Here is a 24,059-nt window from a genome sequence, read left to right on the forward strand (position 1 = left end):
TCTAAATCAGAAAGAAAAATGCCTCAAACATGACTTGGTCTTTGAAAACCAAATGACATTATTATGGCTACTCACGGAGTCTTCTATACTTTGCTTTGAATCCAAAGTCTGTGTTACGAGAGTTGGTGTAGAAGTGGAGTGTCATCGGGCCAGAAACGCTTATGCTTTCAGGAATTTCATTACCGCAAAATGTAGCAGTGGGTGTGGAGGATGCCTGGTAACCTTGGATAATTTTTATTCCATCATTGATACAACCTCCACTTAATTCTGAGGGCACTATTAAAAAAATAAGTAGATGAGAATTAGCAACAAAAATAGTGAAAATTAATAGTAGTGAGCACGAAACCAAAATTTTATGACATTTTATGAAGTTCTGGTAGCTTTACAGATGCTGGACCATCCGTCATCAGAGCATCCATTTAGAGAACGCAGCATTGGGCATCATGTCCGTTTCCATTTCTCTAGTGGTACAATTAAAGCAGGGCCATGTTAAGTGCCTGTCCATGTGGGGATGAACCAAAGCTGACTAACTCTACAATACTCTCTCTCTAATTTAAATCATTGTGCAGAATGTGTCAACAAATCAATTATGTATGATTTTTTTTCCTTGTGGGAATGAACTCTCTTCACTGACACATATCATGATGCATCTATAATTTATAATCTTACAGAATTGTCTTTAAAGTTCAGTATTTAGGTGAGCTATCCATGGTCATACAGCTACTAAGTATTTTGAACCAGGTCTGAAAACTAGATGAATGTGCTATCATCTATACTAGACTCCCTCCATGCATGCCACAGCGCCAATAATAAATGGGATTACAAGATTCTAAGGTGACCCCTGGTACATTTTGAAAAAGCACAGATCGCTTATCACTTTGCACACAAAGTCAGACTCTGATCTGTGACAAAACAAAGGTGAGTCTCAAGTACAGTAAGTTTAGTCTTGTTTAATGTTTCAGGACACATCAGGGATTTCATTGATAGAGGGAGCTCCAGGAGGATTTAAACTTCCTCTTAACATTCTTACATAGACAAGTGAGTGTCAAGATCTTTCTGGAAGGCTTTTTCAAAAGGAAAAAAAAGGGGGGTGCCAATAAGCCTGAGAGGCATAAGGGAGAGAGGCAGTGGGATCACCTACTTTTCTTTGGTGGAGGGAGGTGGGGTTATAAATGAATTCTATGCCTAGGAATATTAGGTCTTCATTAGAACCTCATAGGTAGAATCACCAGTTGCTTTCTTGAATGACTTGTCAGTATATAACCAGTTTCTTGGCACTCACTGAACTTCAGGGATCCACATAGTGTCTCATAGGGATTGTCCAATTTTAGAGGGGTAAGACTCATGGCAGCAGTCTATTTAGTTTAAAATTATAATGTTAAATTGATATTTCATCAGATAATTGAGTTCTTTTTTCCAAAACATTTACAGAAAACTCTACTTTTCTTGCAAAAGATGGGCTTGGCTTTTAAAAGTCTACTATGGTCTTAAGTGAGATAATTATTATGTACTAGGGAAAAATAATTTTGGAAAGGAAAACCTCACTGAAATTATATCTATCATGGGTGTAATGTATACATATTGCACAAAGTAAGGACTGCTTGTCAAGCAAAAAGGAATCATTAAAAATCAAATCAATTATAACAATTTAGTAAAACAGTCCTCAGGTTCCAAATAATTAAGACAAAGATGTGGTTTTACTTTAAACTTCTCTCTTTCCTTATCTCCCTCTCCTGACTTCTCTGGCTTCCTTCAGTTAAAATCTCAACTTCTGCCAGAAAGTCTTCTCAATCCTCCTTAAGGAGAACCCCTTCTCTCTGAGATTCTTTTCATCTTATGCTGTCCATATTTTGTTTATATACAGTTGTTTGTAGGCTGTCTTCCCCATCAGAGTGTGAGCTTCTAGAGAGCAAGAAGTGGTGTGTATTTGATTTTCTGCTTTTCTTTATGTCCCATATAAACATACATACATATAATATATATAGTGTTCAGCACATAGTAAGTGCTTAATAAATTCCTGCTGACTTGACATAAATTCAAAACCCTTCAAAATTTAAAGGATAATAAATGAGTTTTCATCATTTGACCCATTAAATGCTTACAAAGCTTACAGTATTTACCACTAAATAAATAATGGAGAAAATGAGAAGTGGCCAGGTTGGTTCTATGGTTTGAAGGCTGACAAATCAAACACTATATTATAACATAAGAATTTTTTTTTAGTAAGTCACCAAAAGCTCTTTTGGATTTTGCTTAATAAAGAATGTGGTGAGTGCCCAAAAGGTATTATGTCTCAGAATTATGTTATCCATTACTTCCAGACCAACCTTCTAAGGAAGATGCTTTCTGTTCTAACACTAGACTAGTCTTCAGACAGCAGACATGATCTTTCTTTAGGCCCATAGTTGGAACCATATCAGACTGGGAGAAACTGCCAATGCTCATAGTCTATACTTGGGTTTTTAAAGCCCAGATTCACTTTCATATTACAAAAAAGCTCTGGAGTAGGACTTTATGGTCATAAAATTCTGCATATTTGAACAAAAGAATCAGAAGATTCTGCCAGCCATTTGAGTTTAGTACAGTCAATGATATGACAAAAATAGTCTGTCATCAAAGATTAAGATGGATGAAAAATATTTGCTCTTGGTACACTTAAAATGCAGTAGTCATTTTTTTTACAGTGGACATCCTTTAAAAAGTTTATCAACAATGATCCAGGACAATTCTGAGGGAGATGACAAAGAACTTTTGGAGTCAGAATGCAAATGAAAGCATATGATTTTTTAATTATTTATTTGGATTTATGTTTTGGAGTTTTGGTTTTATAAGATTACTCACCTACAAAAATGAACAATTGTGGAATTATATTTTGTATGATAATGTATGTAAAACCCAGATTCAATCACCTGCCAACATCAAGAGGGGGAAGGAAAGGAAGGGAAGGATATAAGTTTGATCACATAACTTAGGAAAACTTGTGTGGAAATGTGTTATTTACATGTAAGAATTATAATGCAGGATTTATGCAAGATTTCTTGCATTCGCAATATTACCCTAGGCAATCCTGTCAGTTAGGAGAATGGCTAAAACTTCCTTTAATTTACATTTATTTATCATTATGAGAAAAAAAAAGTTTTAAACTCTCTTAGAGAAAAACAGAAGGGGAAAAAAAGATTGGAATGAAATGTGTTGTAAGCAGTACCAATTACCAAAATGTGTTGTGTGTCTGGTCAACTTTATCCTGATTTAATAGCACATGTCCTCAGTCTCTAGGGGTAGTGCAGATGGAGAAAAAATTCAGTTAGAGAGAGAAATGTATGCCATTGCAAAACTGAGCTTGGTGAGTGCACAGAAAATGGCTTTTAACTACACAGCAACTGGAGCATTACCGCTAACATGCACAAGCAAGAGATCATATAAAAATAAATTGTCTCCATTCATTGCTTGGCCAATTTGAATGAAATATTAATAGGAACCTTTTTTTTTAAAGCAGGCTGCTGTAGTGGATAAAGTACTGGATCTGAATTCAGCAAGATCTGGGTTAAAATCTTGCTTTGAACATTAGCTGGATGATACTGAACAAACAAATTAAGCTCACTATATCTTAATTTTCCCATCTGTAAAATAAAGGAACTGCATATGATGGCATCTAAGGTCCCTCCCAACTCTGAATCTGTGATCTGACGATCCTATTGCCAAATTATATTCACAATAATGGATTGCAAAATGAGCCTCCTTTCTAAATTCCGTGAAAATAGTTGAGAAAGCTGAGCAAAGGGATGCCAAAGAGTTGAGCAATACCATCTTAGGGCTGGGTTTTTGGGGTTGGGCAGGGAACAGGGAATTGACATTTTAAATGAAGTAAATAAAGTGACAGATAGGCCAGATGGTACAATATAACCTTACTGGGTAGAAAAATGCAAATACTAACAATATAGAATCCCACATCACCTCAGGGTTTCCTTCTTGTTACTCAGAAAATATGGAATAGAAAAAAAAAAAGATTCCATGACCAGCAAAGTGAATTAAGGAAAGAATTCATACTTTCATTTCTAACTCCTTGTATTTCTAGTTTTCTTTCTAATAGGCATTCGTCCTCTATGCTCCACTATAAAACAGGAAATAATTGAGAGAGCAGGTAACAGATCTTCTCTTTTAATACAAAATTAAAAGTCTTATTCTCTTTTTTTTTTAACTGAATGGTATTGGCACAAAGTAGTTTAAAAATATTCCCACATATCTAATTTATTATTGGAGAGTGGCTCAAGCATTAGGGAAAATAGAGTTTGAAATTTTGCTCTGGTAAGTCCTTTACAGGCAGTGCCATTTTTAGATCTGTGTCATTGCTGTCATTTTAAAGGTGGAGAAACTAAGGCACAGAAAAGCGCCTTGCCTGAGGCTACTGCCCTCAAAGTTATTTAAAATGGTTCTACCAAAACACAGTAGAATGAGATGTGGCAGAAAGATCTTTTGATTCACTGGGGCCATCTCATTGGATGGAAATCCCAGTCCTACATATGTGAGCAACTTCAGTGAGTCATGAGTACTCAGAACAGCCACATCTGAGTCACATCTGATCCTACCATGTGAGTGTAGACAGAATTATGATCGTTATCTTTTACTGGCCACGTGAAATGAGATCTCTGTTCTAGTTGAAGCACTCAGAATTTTGCAATTTTTTTTTTGTGGTGACTCTGGAGCATACAGGAACAAATGCTTAATGGGGAGGCAGGAGTTATGGAACCAAATCCCAACCTCAGACACTTACTGGCTGCGTGAACATGGATAAGTCTCTGAATCTCTCAAAGCCTCAGTTTCAGAGAAGCTGAGAAATTTTTGATGAAATAAAGTATGCCACCAAAGAATATTGATATACGTACATGTTAAGGCTGATTTCATCAAAAATTTTCAAATTTTTCACCACAAATTTTCAAAAGTACATATCTTTTGATTAATTAATCAAACAATTTGATTAATTAAACAACTGATTAATAATTAATTCCAATTAAATTTAGTATTTGAGTAGAAAGAAGTTGCATTGATATAGAAGGTATCCCAAAGTCTCAGTGGAGCTTTAAACTGCTCTAAGTCTTTTGGAACTCACTGATATAATGAAGGAGGCATTCCCAGAACCACTAGAACTGGGAAATATAAGGAAAACAATATGAACACAAGAATAAAACAAATAGATTATACTAAAGTTAAGAAGGCATTATCAGTTCTGATCGAAGAAGGAGACAAAAGTACTTTCTTAAACAAGGTACCTGAAATTAGATTGCTACAATCTTGTAATTGTAACATATTTATAGAACACTTATGATTTGTAAAGTGCTTTTCACACACTATCTCCTTTGATCCTCACAACAATTATGTGAGGGAAGTGCTTTTTTTTTCCATTTTCCAATACTTCCATTTTCCAAATAAAAGTACAGACTCATCATATGGTAAAGATACCACATTAGAAGAGTAAATTTAACAACACTAATAGAAATATTCGGAATAAAACTTATATCCTGCTTTAAGTTTATAAAGTACTTTACATTTTGTCTAATTAGATTTTTTTCAATAATGCTATGAAGTAGATATTTTATTGTAAAATTATTATATATTATGAAATCATTATGGGTTCTTTAGAGACAGTGCCATTTTTATATATGGGTTATTGCTATCATTTTAAAGGTAGAGAAATTATTTTGAGATAAGAGAACAGGAGGCAAAATTAAGTTAAGTCACACAGTCAGGAAGTGTCTGAAGCAGGATTTGAATTCAAGTTTTCCTGACTTCCACTGCTCTATTCACTATGCCTCTTGGTTGTCATTGAATAAAACATGAGTCTTAGGTCATCTGCTTTGAGTTATCTAACTCCGCCCTTTATTTCTGAGATGAGAAAACTGAGAAAGGGAGAGATGAAGTCCCTGAACCAGTCACACAAGCAGGAAAGGAAAAGGCAGTGTGAAAGAGCCTGGCCATGGGACTCCAAGCCCAGTTTTCTTGCCCATTAGACTTACTTAGAGGTACTATCAGGTTGGTACAATTTGGGCTCTGGTAGCATTCTAGAGCCTTCTTGCTAATTTGGCATGGATGGTGATAGTCTGTAGGACAGCACTCATTCTTTATAGCTGATGTCTTTATTAGAAGACACTAGTTAAATTAGCATTCTCTGACTCATCGATGCTTGGTCTTTTGTATGACCTTTCCGGGAGAATCATGCTTTCTTTTCTGACCTATCTCCTATATCTAATGAAAAACAAAAGGGGAGCGGGGTGGAAACAGTCTCTGCAATGAAAATATTTGACCTTGCTTAGGAAAAGCACTTCTGTTTATATTACATCATGCTTCTTGTAATCTCCGATGGCTCACATTAGAAGGAATGCGAGGGAGTTTGGGGCTTCTAGTTAAAGACCCATGAAGAAGGGGACATGATTCTCTTCCTCCTCCTCCTCCTCTTCTTCCCTCTCTCATTTTTATCATATCATTGTTATTTAATAAAAACCAGTAAAAATTACTTTTAAAATAACTGGTAATAAGAAGGAAAATATTTTTTCTTTGCCTTTTAAAGAACTACTGAGAGTCATCAACAATATGCTTAGAAATGAAGCCTTCAGATTCTTAGAACTCGGACATTCTCTTTTAATTGATTGATTGTTTTTGTTACATTCATTTCTGAATGTAACTTTCCTATTTCCCTATACAGCCAATAATCACTATTAACATGTATTGAAGAAGGAAAAGGGACAAAGGCAGTTCAGTCCCAATTCTTTTTGCTAGTGTATGGACTATTCCATATCCCTAAGCTCCACTTCTGAAATAATGGGAGGCAGGTGTATTTCTTTGATTCTTTTCCAGGGCTGAGTTTGATCACTGTAATAAACAATGTTAAGTTTACCTGGAGTGGGGCAGTTCTATTAGCCTAATTATGGTCATTGCACTGGGTCTACTTAATTTTCAATTCATATAAGTAATCAAATTCTGGTTATTAATAATACCATAATCATATTATATGACAATATCACTTGAGGATCATTTGAGCCAATCTGCATGGGGGAGGATTAATATATCTACTGGTGAAAGCAAAAATCCATTACTTTGATGATCTTGAATGTCTCCCTTTGAGAAATGTGTGTCCTGCTGCATCTGGGAAGTTCCCAAATGATATTCCATTTACACTACCAGAAAAATTTTCTTCATAGTACTATTATTTGGGAACTGGTCAAATTTGGACACAGGATCCTAGTTTTAGAACTGGAATGGATCTCAGAGGCCATTAAGTCCAAATCTCTTAATTTTACCACTGAGGAAAGTAAGACTGAGAGAGGTTTAGTGACTTTCCTGTGGTCACATCAATAGCATCTAAGGCAAGCCATAGATACTAGATCTTCACTGAGTAGTGAGCTACATGGAACCAGAAGTGTAGACCATTCTCCACTCCAAAAGACCAAAGGTGGGGGCCAGGAAGGGCAACAAGAAAAGCAACACGCACTTACCTTCTAGGTGAAAAGACTGAAAATCTACGATGACTATTTCATGTGGTTCTGCCTTGATGATATAGTTGCAGTTCATGTTGTTATCATACTGACTTGGATAGTTGGGAGAAACAATGTACCCCGAAGGGCTTGTGAAGTTAGCCCCACACCCTGTGTGAGAGAGACAAACAAGAGAAATGGCATCAGAAATGAGGTGGTCAAGGGGAGAAGGGTTGTCATTCCAGCCATCTTCAGCTGGATCTGTGAGGATAGGAAAGAGCCACGATGCCTGGACCACTTTGTGTCCACCACTCCCAGTAAAGCACAGTCCAGGTATTTGGGCTCCATGATTAACAGAAGAGGGGAGCAAGTTTTCTATATTTAGAAAAGGTCATATGGTTCAGTGGATTAAAGTGATGAACAGAAATCTCGCTGCAAACACATTAGGTCATCATGGGCAAATTCCATGTTTAAATGTCTTTATAGGGATAAATCTCTCTGTCTCTGTCTTTGACTCTTTGTCTGTCTGTCTTTCTCTGTCTCTGTCTCTGTCTCTCTCTGAGTGGGGAACTTCCATTGAAGAAATTCTCTTCACCAACACAAATCAGCTGTTGTTCTATAACTTAGTCTTCATTAACCTCTCAGGTCTCTAGGAAACCCTCTAAGATCATTGACATTGGAAGGGCATAAGTAGCAAATGATATTTATAAAAATGAATAATATTGATGAAAAAATTCATAACTGCATAGTGTTATCGATTATAGATATAATTTGTAATATATGTATACATCCATAGACATATCTATTTATTTTAAAGAAATTAATTCTGTTAATAGAACTAGATTGGGTGTCTTTTTGGTTACCCCATCATAATTGTGTTCCAAGGAAAACATTAGTGGTGGGGAAAAAATGAAGGGAAAAAACTCCCCTTATTTCCTGATTCATCCTCTTATTAGCCAACTCACTTCCTTCTGTGGTTCTGTATGCAGGATTACTACACCCAGCCAAACTGTGAGATATAGTAAGAATATAATCCACAAAAATCAGAGAAAAGCCACAATCTGAATTTCATTTGCAGAATTCCTGACTTCAGCTCTTCTCTTCTAATCTCCTTCAATATTTCAATAACTTATTTTATTCACTGCTCAGTGCAAGAATTCCTCATTTCAAAGGAACTCTTTCATTCTTTCCATCAATTATTCTACCCAAAGTTGCAATATGCTTAGCTAACTTCCCCTCATTCTACTTGAAATGATGAAGACAGGAGTACAATTCTTTATTCAAACACTTTTGTGTGACCCTGGGCAAATGCTTTCACCTCAATCAACCTCATTTTCTTTAGCTGTAAAATGGGAATTGTCATAGAGCCTATCTCAAAGGGTTCTGAAAATCCTATGATATGTTATTTACAAAGCTCACTGAAGATCTTAAAGTGCTTTAAATATTAGCTATGATTACTAATGTTGTTGTTAGACTTGCAAGAAAATCTCTCATTGAATTCCAACTGTTTTGGACAACAATTTATTCTAACTAGAGTTAAACTCCTAACATCTCCCCATGCCTTTCTAGACTAACAGCATATAGCTAGCTATTCCTGCACTATACCCAAAATTGTATTTAGTCATGAAACTCAGTTGACAGTATAATGTAATGTTCTGGTTTCACGCTTTTATTTTAGTATTTATATTTATATGCTCATAGAGAATCACGTCCAGGTCTTGATAGGATCTTAGAGTCCAATTCATTTTATATCCATGAAGAAATTTATGGAATACCCAAATAATTAGTAGCAAGTTTGGGCCTAGACCTGACATGACTTCTAGATCATTGCTTTCCCAGAAGCTTTGGCCCAGTTAGCCCAAAATTTAAGTCTTCTAGGAAGAGAGTGCTTTGTCTATGTTAATTTGGTCTAGTTCCATGTGCTCCTAGGTACTCGGTATGTTAATATTTGTGATGTTTGCTGTCACTGAAAAACTCATAGCTTGCTATAAGAAATGAAGAAGGGAATGGTTTCAAAAAACATGGCAAGACCTATATGAACTGCTACAAAGTAAAAAGACCTAGGATATTGTTGTGCAATTACAAAAGTTAAGAAGAAAAGAATGTTAAAAATGAATCATGAATTTTTTAAAAGTAAAAAAATCTCACAACTTTCCAATTCAACCTTTAAAAAAGGATTCACCTAAAAATATTCTTTAAAAGGTCTTCTAACCTGCAATTTTATGTAACTGTCACAAGGTGGTAATGATGCCTCAGTTTGATGAGTAGAACTAAGGGACTAATCTTTGCCTGAGGCTAGATCTCTACACTAGCCTTGGTTAGATTTATAATGATTGATTTGATATACTTTATGCTTCATCCTGCCTCTCTGAATTCATATCACATACCCAGAACACATGCTTTTTATATAAGTACTGATGAAATTCTTCTTTTTTCTAAGGCTAATCCAAAAACCACTTCTTTTAAGTTTTCCCTAATATCTCCACTCCCAGATGCAAGTGCTCTCCTTTCTCTGATTTCTTAGAACACTTGGTCTAAACCAGTGGTTCCCAAACTTTTTTGGTTTACCGCCCCCCTTTCTAGAGAAAATATTACTTAGCCGGCTGGAAATTAATTTTTTTTAAATGTTAACAGTAATTAATAGGAAATAAATGCACCTGTGGCCATCACTGCTTCCCTGGATGGCTGCAGCACCCACCAGGGGGCGGAGGCGCCCACTTTGGGAATCACTGGTCTAGACTTTTCTGGTTATCATATTCTATTCTATATCATATGTCTTTGTATACAGATCCTTTGCTTGCTAATAGACTGTAAGTTTTCAAAGGACAGGATCATTTTCCATATTTGTAACATGACTTGATAACACTAGATTCTTAATTTTTAAAATTTAATTTAAATTAGACTTATGCCATATGATTTTTTAAATCGCATTTCAAAACAACTTTCAAAACAACAAACTGCCCAAAGCATTTTGGTACTAATATAGGTTTCTTCCTTTATTACTTCATTCTAAATCATCTCAGGTCATAGTCAAAAATTCTTCCCAGTGATATTTCCTTAACATATCTGACTGAACACAGCTGTTTTACAGGTATATATAAATGCGTGTGTGTACACACACACACACACACACACACACACACTTAAATTTAAAGCCCTTTCTAGAGCTTCTGCTTTCTATTTTGAGCTGACAGTGACAAAATACCCTGGGAGTGCTTTTTCTCAATGGATCACTCTGGTGAAATGTGGGAAAATATTGGATTTTAATCAGAGAACTCTGGGCTACTTACACCCTTGTATAAATTATTTAATCTCTCTAGTCTTCAGTTTACTCATTTGTAAAATGAGGGGGGGGGGTTAGACTGGATCGTCTATAAAATTCTTTCCAATCTAAACCAAGGCTTCATTAGCACAATGCTCCCTCAGCCTGAGCTGAAGTACTCATTGTTTTATCTTTCCCACCTCCTTGTTCTCCCAGTAAGTAACTGCATCCTTTCTCAACATCCAAGATAAAAGAAAGAAACAACCACACAAGAGCTTGATGCTCCCTGAAGTCATAAGAAAAATCTAATGCCTATTTTTCTCCAGTCGAAAGGAAATATTTTCCTGCCACATGAGGAGAGCAGTAAAACAGCCACTTTTCTTCTCCCCTTCTCTTTCTCAAGTCAGAACCCATTATGTTTCATTCATTAGTCAAGTCACACATTAGCTCTGGATAGAAAGTCTCCCTAGCAATGATGTGAGATTAAATAAAAAACAAAAACAAAACTCCCCACAATTTAATTGAACCACATACCTGACAACAGAACATTTTCAACATGAAAATATTGTATTAATAAATGCTTAATAAAATTATGAATCTCATTTAGACCTCGTTAATTTAAACAGATAGTTCCCATGAATTTTTTCATGGTTAAAAAAATCTCAAAGTGTTTTTATTAGAGCAGTATTCCTTATTTATTTAACTCATTTCAGGTGTTTCTTGTAGGGATATACACAAGCATGTTGCATTATGTATTGAAGACAAAATCAAGATCATAATGATCAGCCCATTATAATACCATGCAAAGATGCTTCCAATTCTTTTGTTGAACTAGGCTTTTGCCTATGTGGAACATAAGTTCATAGAATCAAGAGTTATAGATGTCATCAAATTCAACCCTCCTTGATTTTACAGATTGGGAAACTGAAACCTACAGATGTCAAGCAATTTGTTTAAGGTAATACCCATAGCAAATGGAAGAGCCAAGATTAGCCTCGATGTCCCCTGGCTCTAAATCTGGTGATACTTCTACTATGCCATGATGCCTCTTTTGACTGGGCTAACCATGAATGTCGAGAACTAGCCTTAACATATAGAAATATTGCACTCAAAGCACGGTTTTGTCCTTGAGGTGGGATAGAATCAAAACTTATGAGAATAGAAACTCAGAATAAAGGGTTGATGCTAAAAGAATATGAAGGCACGCTTTAAAAACCTAGTGAACAGTTCCCATTCTAATGTGAAACACTTACCCTTGAATCATAATACTTCAGGGGGAAATTTTACTTTGAAACTTGAGTTAAAAATATTTCAAGAAGAAAAAAGCCTAATTGGATTTTAACTGCCAGTTGAAAAGAGGGATTGAGTCAAATGGGCTTTTAATCACCATCAGTCCTCAAAATGACCATACAACTCCAGAGAAACCCCAAACTCCATTTTTATTCAAAAGGGGTAATGATTTGGGATGTAGGATTCAGGGCACTTCATCTTCATTGCTGATGTTGTTCTTACTTGTAAATACAAGTAATGATACTAATGAAAACAAGTGATCTTAACACTGTGATCTGACTAGCACTGCCACAGCAGAGTTCTCTTCCTTTGAGCACAGTCAGATCTGTGGTGGGGGAGGAAAGCAACAGATACTGGCAAAAAGCAAAAGGACAATCTGTTTCTTCTTTTGAGGTGAAAGCATCTTAGAGTAATCAAGCAACAGTGTTAGATTCTGCTGCCACATCTCCACCAAGCTGAGGATCACATGGGAATGATTCCAATACATTACTCAAGAGGAAATGGGATGGTTTGGAAAAATGCTTTGAGATTAACTCCCTTTGTCCCTTCCTACCCTCTCCCCCCTTCTTCCCAGTATAGTTCAAATGTTCTTTATTATTTACCTAACACTTGGACAGGGCTCTTAATCTAGTAGAGTCTGTAAACTTAAAAAATATATACTTTGATGATTTCATTTCAATGTTAGTTTCTTCTGTGATTCTGTGTATTTTTTAATTTAAAAACATTATTCTGAGAAAGGATCAAAAATTTCACTGTTAAAGGGGTTTACAACACAAAACAGTTAAGAATTCTTGTTTGAGAAGAACCTCAAATATGTCAATTCCAGAGTTTTGAAAAGGGATCACAAGAGTGAGCCCAGGGTCCATTTGAATTAGGGTTGCTGCTGCTACATGGAGGAACAATCCTTGAACCATTTGCAGTGAATCTTCTGTGTGAATCATCTATGTGTTAAGCTAGATTTCATTTAATTCAGCCAATCGGGACTCAATTATGGTTCTCAAATTTTGCCAACTTCAGTGGCATGGAAGAATTTCACAATCTCTTAAGTTTTATAACCCTTCAACCTTTTTGGGGAGAAGGATAAGGGTTAGTATTAAATAAATAAAATTAAATTATTATTATTGTCCAGAACCACTAAAGCTATAGGAGAGGCCTGGAATGTGAGGGTTAACATAAACAAATTAAACAAACAGTAACTAATTGTTGTGTGCTTTGGGGACATACAAAATATGAACCATTGTCTATGACCTCATGGAGATTAAATAGTCTAGGAGAGCACAAGCATATGTAGATAACTATGATACACAATAATGAATGATAAACAACATGAAATCAGTGCAAAACGAAGTGTTGTGTGAAATCTGAAAGATATATTGCAAACTGAGAATCAAGGAAGGCATCCTGCAGTTTGGGTCCTTGATGGACAAGAATCCAACAGGGAAGGAGGATGGAATGGGGACTTTCTTGATATCAGGAACAAAGTCAGATAAGGCTTGGGGAATGCTTCCTAGGGCTCCCACCCCTAAACCTGTTTTCCTCTGAGTAGGTCTCTGACATGTACTGCTAGACCTCCCTAAGTGCCACCCAATTGCCTTTCTTTACCTGCAACAATCTCTGCATCCCATTCATTGAACTTGATTTTGTATTCAGGTTTTGTTTGCTCATTCTTTGATGGGTTTATTTCCTGGTTCCAGACCTACCTTTGGCCACTTGTTATTTCTGCATCGATAGATCCTTGACAGTGAGCTTTGCCTTCCTCAACTCTAAGAGTCACAGAAGGGACCTCAAAACTGTTTTTCCAATCTGTACCTGGACAGGAAACCCCTTGACAAAATTCCTCCAAAATGGTCATTTAGCCTTACTTTAAAGAGCTCTAGCAATGCCACTTCCAAAGACAGTCCATCTCACTTCTGGATAACTCTACTTGTTAGTAACATTTTCCTTAAATCAAGGCCAAAGTTAAATGCTTCTTAATTGCTTCTTACAACTTTAATCCCTATTGCACATGACAACTTTTTAACAGTGGTTATCATATTTCTAAGTCTTATCCTTTCTAAACTAAATGTCCACAACTCTTTCAACAAATCCTCAAGTAACCAGGTGTGGAGGTTTCCTCACCATCCTGGTAACCTTCCACTGAAAACTTCCATTTTTTTCATGTATTTTTAATGCTTCTCAAAACTGAACACAGTCTTCTAAGTATAGTTTGATTACTTCCATCATACTCAATGTTTTGAATGCTGTTCCTTTCCTAACGCAGCCTAGGGTTTAAAAAAAATGTTTAATTAATTAATTTGTCTGTTATATTAAAACTCCCAGGTATCTCACTCCCCACACTAGGGAAGGCATAATTGGCAATACTGTAATAGACAAAAACTTTTTTTGATCACCATACTGTACTAGTGTCTCACCTAGAAAGCTTTCAGTCTACTATAAGCCTTGATCTTTCTAATATTAATAGTAGTTTAGGCATCCATTGCCTATTTGTTTTTTATAAATCATGACATTTGTAAAGTTGGTTTTCTAAACTCAAGTATAATTCTTTTTATATTTATTCATAATCAGTTTATCTTCTTATATTTGAACCAGCATATTAAGCTAAGTTAAGTGTTTTTTTGGATCCTAATTGTGTCCTTCATTACGTTATTGATCCCTCCTAGCTTTGATATCTGCCAACTCAATACTTAGGTCTTCATCTCAGTCATAGATAAAAACATTAGATCAAAGTAGGCATAGCCCTGGGGCAGTCTATAGAGACTTCCCTCAAGGGTGACATTGGCTCCTTAATGGATATTTACATACTTTTTGAATCCACTCTTTCAACCCATTGATCACAGGATCACCCTCATCCCCAGATTTATCCTAGTTTTATGCATCTCCTGCCTATTAAGTCTTGCTGTTGTTCCAGCCTCAGTTATGACATCCTCGAGCCTTATAGTGTAAATTGGAATTATGGCACTTACTACTTATGAATGATGCAGAGAAGCCTTGTCCTGGGGCGCCCTGGGATTGAAACACTGCAGTGAAGATATTTCTTGGAACGATGAGGGAACTGGGAGGCACGTTTCCACAACCAGTGGCCAACAGGGCTGCTTCTGTTTCCTGAGTCCCTGCCCACACCTAGCAAATTCATAGGGACAATTTAGTATTTTCAGTATTTCTTCAATATTTAAAAATCATACACATTTTCAGAAATGTTTATCTTCATAGGTCCATAGAAATGAAAATAGAAACAATAAACAAATATTTTTAAACTGCACTTCCTTTTTAGTGCTATTAGAGAAATTTTTTAGTGGCTTCATTCAGGTCTATTTTATATAAAAATAGACCTGAATGAAGCCACTAAAAAATAAAATAAAAATAAAAAAAGCTAATAGATGATTCTTTGATGAATCAATGAGGAATCTAATCCAACTGTTTCTAGATTCCCTCATTTATCTGTGTCTCTTAAAAAGTGAGCAGGGGGACAGCTGGGTAGCTCAGTGGATTGAGAGTCAGGCCTAGAGACGGGAGGTCCTGGGTTCAAATCTGACCTCAGACACTTCCCAGCTGTGTGACCCTGGGCAAGTCACTTGACCCCCATTGCCCACCTTTACCACTCTTCCACCTATAAGCCAATACACAGAAGTTAAGGGTTTTTTAAAAAAATGAGCAGGCTAGTTTAGCCATTCATTGGGTGAAGATTACTGTACTGGCCATTGAATGGCACAGAAAATAGAAGATGGTGATTCTGTCCTCAAGTTGTAGTGACCAAACACTTTTTATGACATAAACATTTGCTGAACAATAAATGAATGAATATTACATTTTACCCCAATGTTTCAAGATCAAAGCTTTTATTAGTGATTGATCCCTTCTCCTAGGCATATCATCACCTTTCTAGACCTTTAGTAAATTGTTGTTCTGAGTCATTGTAGAAAAAAAATAAAAAGTTTATTGCCACTATTCTGTTGACAAGTCTTACCAAACTTAGCTAGCCTGCTCTTCATATGATTGTTACAGTCTACTCTTAGGCCCACATACAAAGAGAATCCAGATTTCATCTACGTATTTCAGTACAACTAATATATTGTGTAACTAGAGATATAATGTGACCTAATAACAGAAAAATATTTTTAAACAATTGAGCTAGCATATGGATGCATACATTTTCAAATGACCAATTATCTGTTTCATTTTATTTAAAATGTTCTCTCTATAGGTCAATTTCCAAGCATTAGTCACCTAAGAGACGCCCACATGAATCTTAAAGTCAAACTAAGGCTGCTTTGTATAAAATGTGGGCTTTGAGTGGCTTTAAAGTACTCAAACACAAAAAAAGATGGAATTTTTGCCAGATGCTGAAGATACCAACCAGGGAAAATTTTATTTGATATATCAGACTATCAGTAAGTTAGCAAGCTTGCTACGTGACTCTGGGCAAGTCCTTAAACACTATCTGCCTTAGTTTTCTCAACAAAAAGTGAGAATCAAAGTAGCATCTACCTCCCAGGGTTGTTATAAGGATTAAATGAGATAATAATGTAAAGTACTTAGCACAGTGCCCGGCACATCATAAGAACTACACATATACTATTAAGTCTTTAGTCATATTCAAAAGATAATCAATATTCTAGACATATTCATAAGTTTCAGGAATAGTGTTGTTGTCATTTGTTCATCCTTCATTTTTGAAAGAGGACCAATGACCAGTGATGTCTTGACTTATTTGTAAACTGGATTTAAGTGAGGCAGAGATGTGCAAAGTCATCAGCCTCACGCTCTCTTCCAGAGTGAATTAGGGGGACTGGAATGACAAGGAATGAGCAAAGGTAGATTTTGAAATGTGTCTCATATCTAAGCACTGAAGCTTTTCTGAAGGAACCACCCAAATTAATTGCTATCTTTTGGCCTAGCAGCAGAATTTCTATAATGATGATGATAATGAGTTCTTAAATCTTTCTCCTGTTGAAATTGAAAATCTGCACATGTCCTTACCTATAATCTTGTTTCCATCCAGAAACAATCTAAAGAGGATTTAGAAAAAATGAATCTAAAGAAATGGTAATCAATCTGATATCCTTTCAATTGACTCCTACTTTTTTAAAGACTTTGTAGAACTTATCTTTGTCAAAAATGATTTTTAATACCCCAGGAACTTTTCAGAGACTATCTTTGTATTTAAAAATCTTTGAGGTTTTAGTTAAACCTAGAAATTAAATGTTACTTTTATTGATAAGGACAAAGTTCACTCATTACCTCAAAAACAATTTGAAGCATATCAAATGGTTATTATAAAAAACTATTCATATGAACTAGGTGAGTTTCCACCAAGTTGTTTTATAAAGTAAACATTGAAAAGTGATAGGCAAGCCATAACAACTCGAGACAATGCAAATGTACCAGACTACCACATACATAGACAGAAAGTATCCTGGAAACACAATAATTCAAACATGTCAAGAAAAATCTAGACTCTTCTATCCCCCAGTCAATAGATATTTGAGTCCTTGGGAAAATATTTATTAAGGGACCTCTGTCTATTTGCTGATTGAAAAATAACAGATTCTCAGCCTTCCTGAGATATCTTGGGCTATTTGGGCAATATTTATATTTACAGAGAAGAAAAAAAGCTGGGATACTTGCTCTCCGATACTTTTCTGTAGTATCATTAAATGTAGATTTAATGACCAGAGAAACTCATCTCCAACATGTGGACACTTTTAGTTGGTGAAAGTGGGAAGTGAATATATTGTGGCTACTCAGTGGAATCTTGGAGCCATGAATAATAGTTTTACAATATCATTTGTACAATAAACCAAAGCTGTTTCTGAAGCACAACTCAAATGACTCCCAGGTTGCTCATGGAGCCTCTTTGCTTCTAAGTTGTAAACCTCATAGATACTTGAGCAACTGATCCACTTATGACTTCCAATGACCAATAAAATATCAGTAGCTATTGAAACATATGCTTACTTTTATAATTCTACAATTTATAGGAATAATAAATCAATTAGCAAGTATTTCCCAAGTGCTCATGACGTACAAAGCACTGTGGTAATTTCTGGGGATACAAAGAAAGGTAAAAATTAACCCTGTCCTTATCTTCAAGAAATTTCCATTCTTCTACACATAAGTCAAAGGTATCCTTTTTTTATATGCAATATTTTATTTTTTCCTAATTAATGTAATAGTAATTTTTAACATCAAGGACATTCTTAGTGAAATTCAAGAAGGGAATAGACAAAGCTTTTAAAAAATTTTTATACTGCAGACCACATCTTTATCCAAATGTATTCAGATGAAGGTATAGAATGATATGATGCAGTGTGGTTATTATTTGTTGACTATGAAAAAGCATTTGTCTAGGTAGAGCAAAACCTCTATTATAACTTTCTTCAAACAAAGTGTCTCATATGAATATGTCAAAATCATTTAAGTTTCCTTAAAATATAATGGAGATAACACTACACAAGAACTCTTTGATTATAATGTCAAGCAAAGATCCAACAAGGAGATATAGACATGACCAAGGTGCTTGACACCAATGTGAAGGTTATCTAGTATGAACTTAAAATTTTGTCATATAATTCATTTTTTAAAATTTAAATTCAGTTCAATTTAATTTTTGCTCATTGTAGTGATGGTCTGTGCCCAAAGGACACAACTATGTAAGATTTGGATAAAGACAACCCATTCTCATCTGACTCCAAAGAAAGAAAAGATCCAGTAAGTTTCTTGATCTTTTACTTTAGACACAGAATGATATCTTCAATTCATGGGACCTTTGTAAGACTGTACTGGAGCTAGTTTCAACTGGCTCTGAGAAATCCAATTGTTTAATTTTCATTGTGAGCATTTACAACTCAGAGATGGATGAATGTTACAAATCAGGGCTTGACTTTCTGTTTTTTAATTATTTAGACTTAAAAAAAGTGATATATAAAATACTAACAGTGAAGATTAATCTTAAAAGTGGGTCATGGGCATTTTAGATGGAGAGCTGATTGTTAAACATTTTAGTTTAGCACTAAACATTAGCACACTCCCAATTCCATGTTTTATGTATCAATTTAGTATCAATCAATCATCAACCATTTCTTAGCACTTACTATCAGTGAGACACTGTGATAAGCACTGAAGTTTCAAAGGAAAAGGCAAACAAAAAAATGGTCTCTGACCTCAAAGAGTTTACATCCTAAGGAAAGAGACAACACGAAAACAAGTATGGATATGATACATAGGGTGATGATATCTCAGTCGGAAGGCATTGGTGGTGGGGTAAGGAGGACGAAGACAGGATAGGAAAGACTTCATAAAGAAGTTAAAATTTGAACCAAATCTTTAAGTGATCCAGGAAATCTTTTTGTACAAGGTAGCCAGAGGAGAGCATTCTAGGCACAGGAGACAATCATTACAAATTCAAGTGATTGAGAGAGGGAGTGTCATGTATGAAGAACAGTCAGTGGGTCATTCTAGTGCCCACAGAGTAAATTATAAGAAGACCATAATGGTAGGACAGGTCCAGGTTGTGAAAGTCTTTAAAAGTCAAACAGAGGAGATTGTATTTGATCCTGGAGTCAATAGAAATCCATTGGAATTTACGGAGTAGGGAGCATCCTGGGTCAGATTTGGGCTTTAGGAAATTCACTTTGGCATCTGAATGGAGGAGATAATGGAATGGGGAGAGACTGAGGCAGGGAGACCCTTTATGGTTGTAGTAGTCCAGGGGAAGTCTACAAGGGTAGTAGCTGTATGAATGAGAAGAACGGGACTTTCAAAATTATTTGAAAGTGAAAATAACAAAATTTGAAAAAAGATCAAAGATGTAGGGTGAGAGTGAGAGGTTGAGAATAATGCTGAGGTGGCCTGGGATGATGGTAGTACTCTTGAATCTAATAGTAAAGTCAGGAAGATAGAGTATTCAAGACAGGGATATAATGGGTTCTGTTTTGGACGTATTAAGTTTGAGATTCCAATGAGGAGATAACCTAGAATCCCTGAACCTAAGAGGCTTGGGAATAGCTTGTTGCCCACAGCCACCCACAATGGAAAGAACCCTTGAAGAGATATAGCTTGGTTCTTGCAGATGCTACAGCTGTAGCTACTGAAGACCCAGAAAAAGCCCTTGGCACTATAAGAATGGTTCAACATAAGAAACTGATATGATTTTATCAGTGAAAATGACATTAAAGAAAAAGCATTACCATCTACTTTGCTGAACCCTAAAGACCATGGGACTTTTCCAGATATCTGACTTGTAGCTAAAAAATCTTCCATGTGTGTTGTCCTTGTCATTAAAATGTGGACTCCTCAAGAGCAAGGACTGCCTTGTTTTTCTATTTGTATCCTTACTTTGTAAAGCAGAGGAAATATTTAATTTTTTTCTTTCATTCATTTATTCATTCATCTAGTTTTAAATGATCAGAAAGTCACTGGTAAGACAGGATTAGAACTCAGAAGAGAAATTAGGGTTGATGTTAAAAATATGGAAATTTTATGCAAAGAAATGATAGTTGAATTGGTAGGAAAAGATGATATCACCAAGTGAAATAGTATAAAGAGAAAAGAAAATAAGAGCCAAGACAGAACCTTGGGGGATGCTCATGCTTAGTAGGCAGAATCACATCACACCACTCAGTCCAAGCATTGATTAGATTTCTTCCTCAGGTCCCAGTTATAACTGTAAAAATTATAATTTTGTGGGTTTTCTGTATAAGAAATCAAAGCTACAAAATTATTGTTTTCTGACTCCCAGTAGCAGGGAGTATTTTCTATGCTAAAGATTTATATTCCCCCAAATAATTTTGCTTCAATTAGGCAAATGTCACACTGACCTTTATGTAGCTGTCTTGACACTGTCCATCACTGCTGGGAATCATGAAATTATTGTCAAAGCTGATCTCCAGGTGTCTGCTTTCATGTGCAATGACTGTCCAGGCACATCTGCTGTTCTCAGGAAAATTTTGAGGCCAGTGAGGAGACTTGATTGTACCATTGTCAAAATGAAGTATCCCACCACAGCCTGGAAAAATGCCGCAACAATGCTCTTTAACCAAAGACCCAATGGCATGATATCATTTTTGCAACGAAAATGAAAAGAAATTAATATAGATAATGTGTGAAAGAGAGGCAACCCCAGGGTTCTTGAAAGCTTTGCCAACAGAGCGAAAGCTTTTGCTTGCCCTACCAAGCTAGTAAAGCCTTGAACATGAACTTGGTCATGAATTGGGTGTGCCTATTATCCAAAGACCAGCCTAGCTTAGTCCGAAGAGGCTCTTCAGTAGAAGAAGGTCCTCATGGTAAACAGTAACTCATGACTCCATCTATTAGTAAACGGAGCAAGCATGATTGGCATTGCTGGAATGAGGTCCCAAGCAAAGAAAAACACATATTTGAAGTTTTCCTTTCTCCAATCATTTTCATTACCATAACATTTTATATACAGCAAAAGCTAATGTACTGAAACAAAATTTCTGGTGAAATTTGCTTGCAGCAAAGGCATGATCTTTCTGTCAGATTCTGAGGACACATTGCTACTTGGATGACTAAATGGTGGTATATCTAAGGCAAAAAAATTAATTTTTAAAAGCATTTTTAAGCCCTTAGTATGGATAGAATACTGGGCTAAGCTCTAAGTAGACAAGTAGAAAAAGAATCAAATTCCCACTTTTATGAAGCTCACTGTTTTTTTTAAAGGTTGTTCCTTAGTTGTTAGGATATAAATTTAATATTTTTATTTTTATTTTATTTTAAAAATTTTTTATTTTGAGTATTTTCCCATAGTTACATATTTCCTATTCTTTCTCTCTTCCCCAAGCTCCCCTAAACCTCCTTAGCTGATGCACAATTCCACTGGATTTTACATGTATCATTGATTAAGATCTAATTCCATATTACTGATAGTTGGACTAGAGTTATCATTTAGTGTTTACATCCCCAATAATATCTCCATCAGCCCATGTGTTCAAGCAGTTGTTTTTCTTCTGTGTTTCTCCTCGCACAGTTCTTCCTCTGAATGTGGCTAGTTTTCTTTCTCATAAGTCCCTCAGCCTTGCTCTGGATCCTTGCATTGCTGTGAAGCTCACTTTCTAATGAGAGGGAACATATAGATGGTTCAGCTGCAAGACAGATGGAAAGGCCCACCGGCCTTTGGGATAGGGTGGTGGTAAAGCATTTTCTTTAATGCATTTCCACTGATTAGAATTATATCAGTTTCTGAATTATTGGACAATGCCAAGGATTTTGGAAGAGGAAAATGTTTTATGATAGAGTGATGACAGAAGAGAATAACATTCCTCTTACCCAAAGTCTGTGTGGTCCACATGGCATGAAAGCCCCTTTCCTCCACAGAATGGTCTGAATTAAAGATGACCACTAGTTGATTTGAACCAGACTGAATGGGCCTGGGGATTCTTGCTCCACAATAATGCCCCACAACTGGAGATCCTGGAGAACCTCCATTTAAGACAGTGACAGAGTCCCACTTACACTCTGCATGGCTTTCAATATCAAAGGATGTAAAAGAAAGCTGAAAGAAACAAGTCAGAATGAGGCAATCTGAATTACAAATTAATTTCCCTACCCCAACTATGACCTCCTCCCTTTCCTTTTTTTTTAGGCTTTGTTCTCTTCTAAGCTTTCTTTCTTCTCTCTCTTTCCCTTCCCATCCCCCAACACTGTTTTCTTCTTGTTTAAAGGCTGCTTCACTGTATATTCTTCTGGAGCAAAAATGTCTACAGGTAGAGGCAGAAGCAGACATGGCAAAGGTGATCTTGTTTCATTCCCTTGCCCCTCTCTGAAGGAGTCTGAGATATAATGGAGAGGCAATGGCAATCCCTGAAAGTTAGCATGGTAATGTCGAAATTCTTAGAAGTTGTCACCGGCAGAGACTAACCTCCAAGTTCCTGAGGCAGTATGATGGAAACTGCTGGATTTGGTCTTGAAAAACTTGGACTTAAATTGGTTCTGCCACTTAATGTATGATTTTAGACAGCTCGCTTTATTTCATTGGGATTCTCTCTAAAATGGTCTTTTATTAAACCACCTATAAAATGGGGGAATTGCCCTGGATAACTGCTATGGTCTCCTCCAGTTCTAAATCTGTGATACTAAGCTATCAGGGTTTTAACTAAGATCACTTTAACAAGATCCAACTTTGGGTGCAGAATCACAGAATTAAAGAAGTGTTTGCTGACTTAAAAAAAAAAAAAAAGACTTGGTAGAACATAACTCCTTAGGAGCTCTGCTGCAGCAAGGTGTTCCCTAAGGAAGGGAACTCAGAGGTCTTAAAGTTGAGCCCTTTTCTTTACAGATGAGGAAACTGAGGCTCAAAGATATAAAGTGAATTGCCCAAGGTCACACACCTAGTAAGTAGCAGTGTTGAGATTTGAACCCAAATTTTCTGTCTTTAATTCAGCCCCTTTTCTGGAAAATTAAGCACTATACCAGTGCTTATGGGTTTTCTGGTTTCTGTCCTTTATGCTTTGATCTTAAAATAATTTCACTCCCACTCTCAGTGCAGGTATTAGTATTCTCTATTCTACCTCCAGCTCTCAGCCCTTCCCCAACCCCAACAGAATATTAATTAGAACTCACAGTGATAGTGTGACCTTGAGGAGCTTCCAATAACCAAGAACAATGGCTCGAACTTCCATATGTGGCTGGATAGTTTGGGCTTGTGATCACTCCACCTTCACCTGTCTGTATGCCACCACAGCCTGAAACCCAAGTTCACAGCCCTCTGAATAAGGTTGAAAAAACAGAGCAGCCCCAAAACACCACCACAGAAGTAGGTATGTACTAAGTTTAAAAACCACATTGAAATAAAAGCAACTGGATGCAGACAGGGTGAAAATGTTCATAGATTTGTGGTGGATTATGAAAGGGGAACAGGGAAAGAATGAGAGAAAAGAAAGGAAGGAAGGAAGGAAGGAAAGAAGGAAGGCAGGAAGGAAGAAAGGAAGGAAGGAAGAAAAAAAGGAAGAGAAAGAAAGAAAGAAAGAAAGAAAGAAAGAAAGAAAGAAAGAAAGAAAGAAAGAAAGAGAAAGAGAAAAAGAATG

The 24,059-nt window shown here is 36.2% G+C and overlaps 1 protein-coding gene across 1 annotated transcript in view; it reads right to left on the bottom strand.

The window, feature by feature from the left end:
* The window catches only part of CUBN (cubilin), a 304,566-nt gene that overhangs the window by 56,081 nt on the left and 224,426 nt on the right, over positions 1 to 24,059 (bottom strand). Inside the window, exons 49-54 of the mRNA XM_044678922.1 lie at positions 23,596 to 23,717; positions 22,303 to 22,528; positions 20,835 to 21,022; positions 14,982 to 15,138; positions 7,488 to 7,637; positions 76 to 276 (exon numbers count right to left, since the gene is read on the bottom strand). Coding sequence (XP_044534857.1) covers positions 76 to 276; positions 7,488 to 7,637; positions 14,982 to 15,138; positions 20,835 to 21,022; positions 22,303 to 22,528; positions 23,596 to 23,717 — 1,044 coding nt within the window. The remainder of the gene's footprint in view (positions 1 to 75; positions 277 to 7,487; positions 7,638 to 14,981; positions 15,139 to 20,834; positions 21,023 to 22,302; positions 22,529 to 23,595; positions 23,718 to 24,059) is intronic.

The sequence above is a fragment of the Gracilinanus agilis genome, chromosome 5 (assembly GCF_016433145.1).
Source record: "Gracilinanus agilis isolate LMUSP501 chromosome 5, AgileGrace, whole genome shotgun sequence".
Taxonomy (NCBI): Eukaryota; Metazoa; Chordata; class Mammalia; order Didelphimorphia; family Didelphidae; genus Gracilinanus; species Gracilinanus agilis.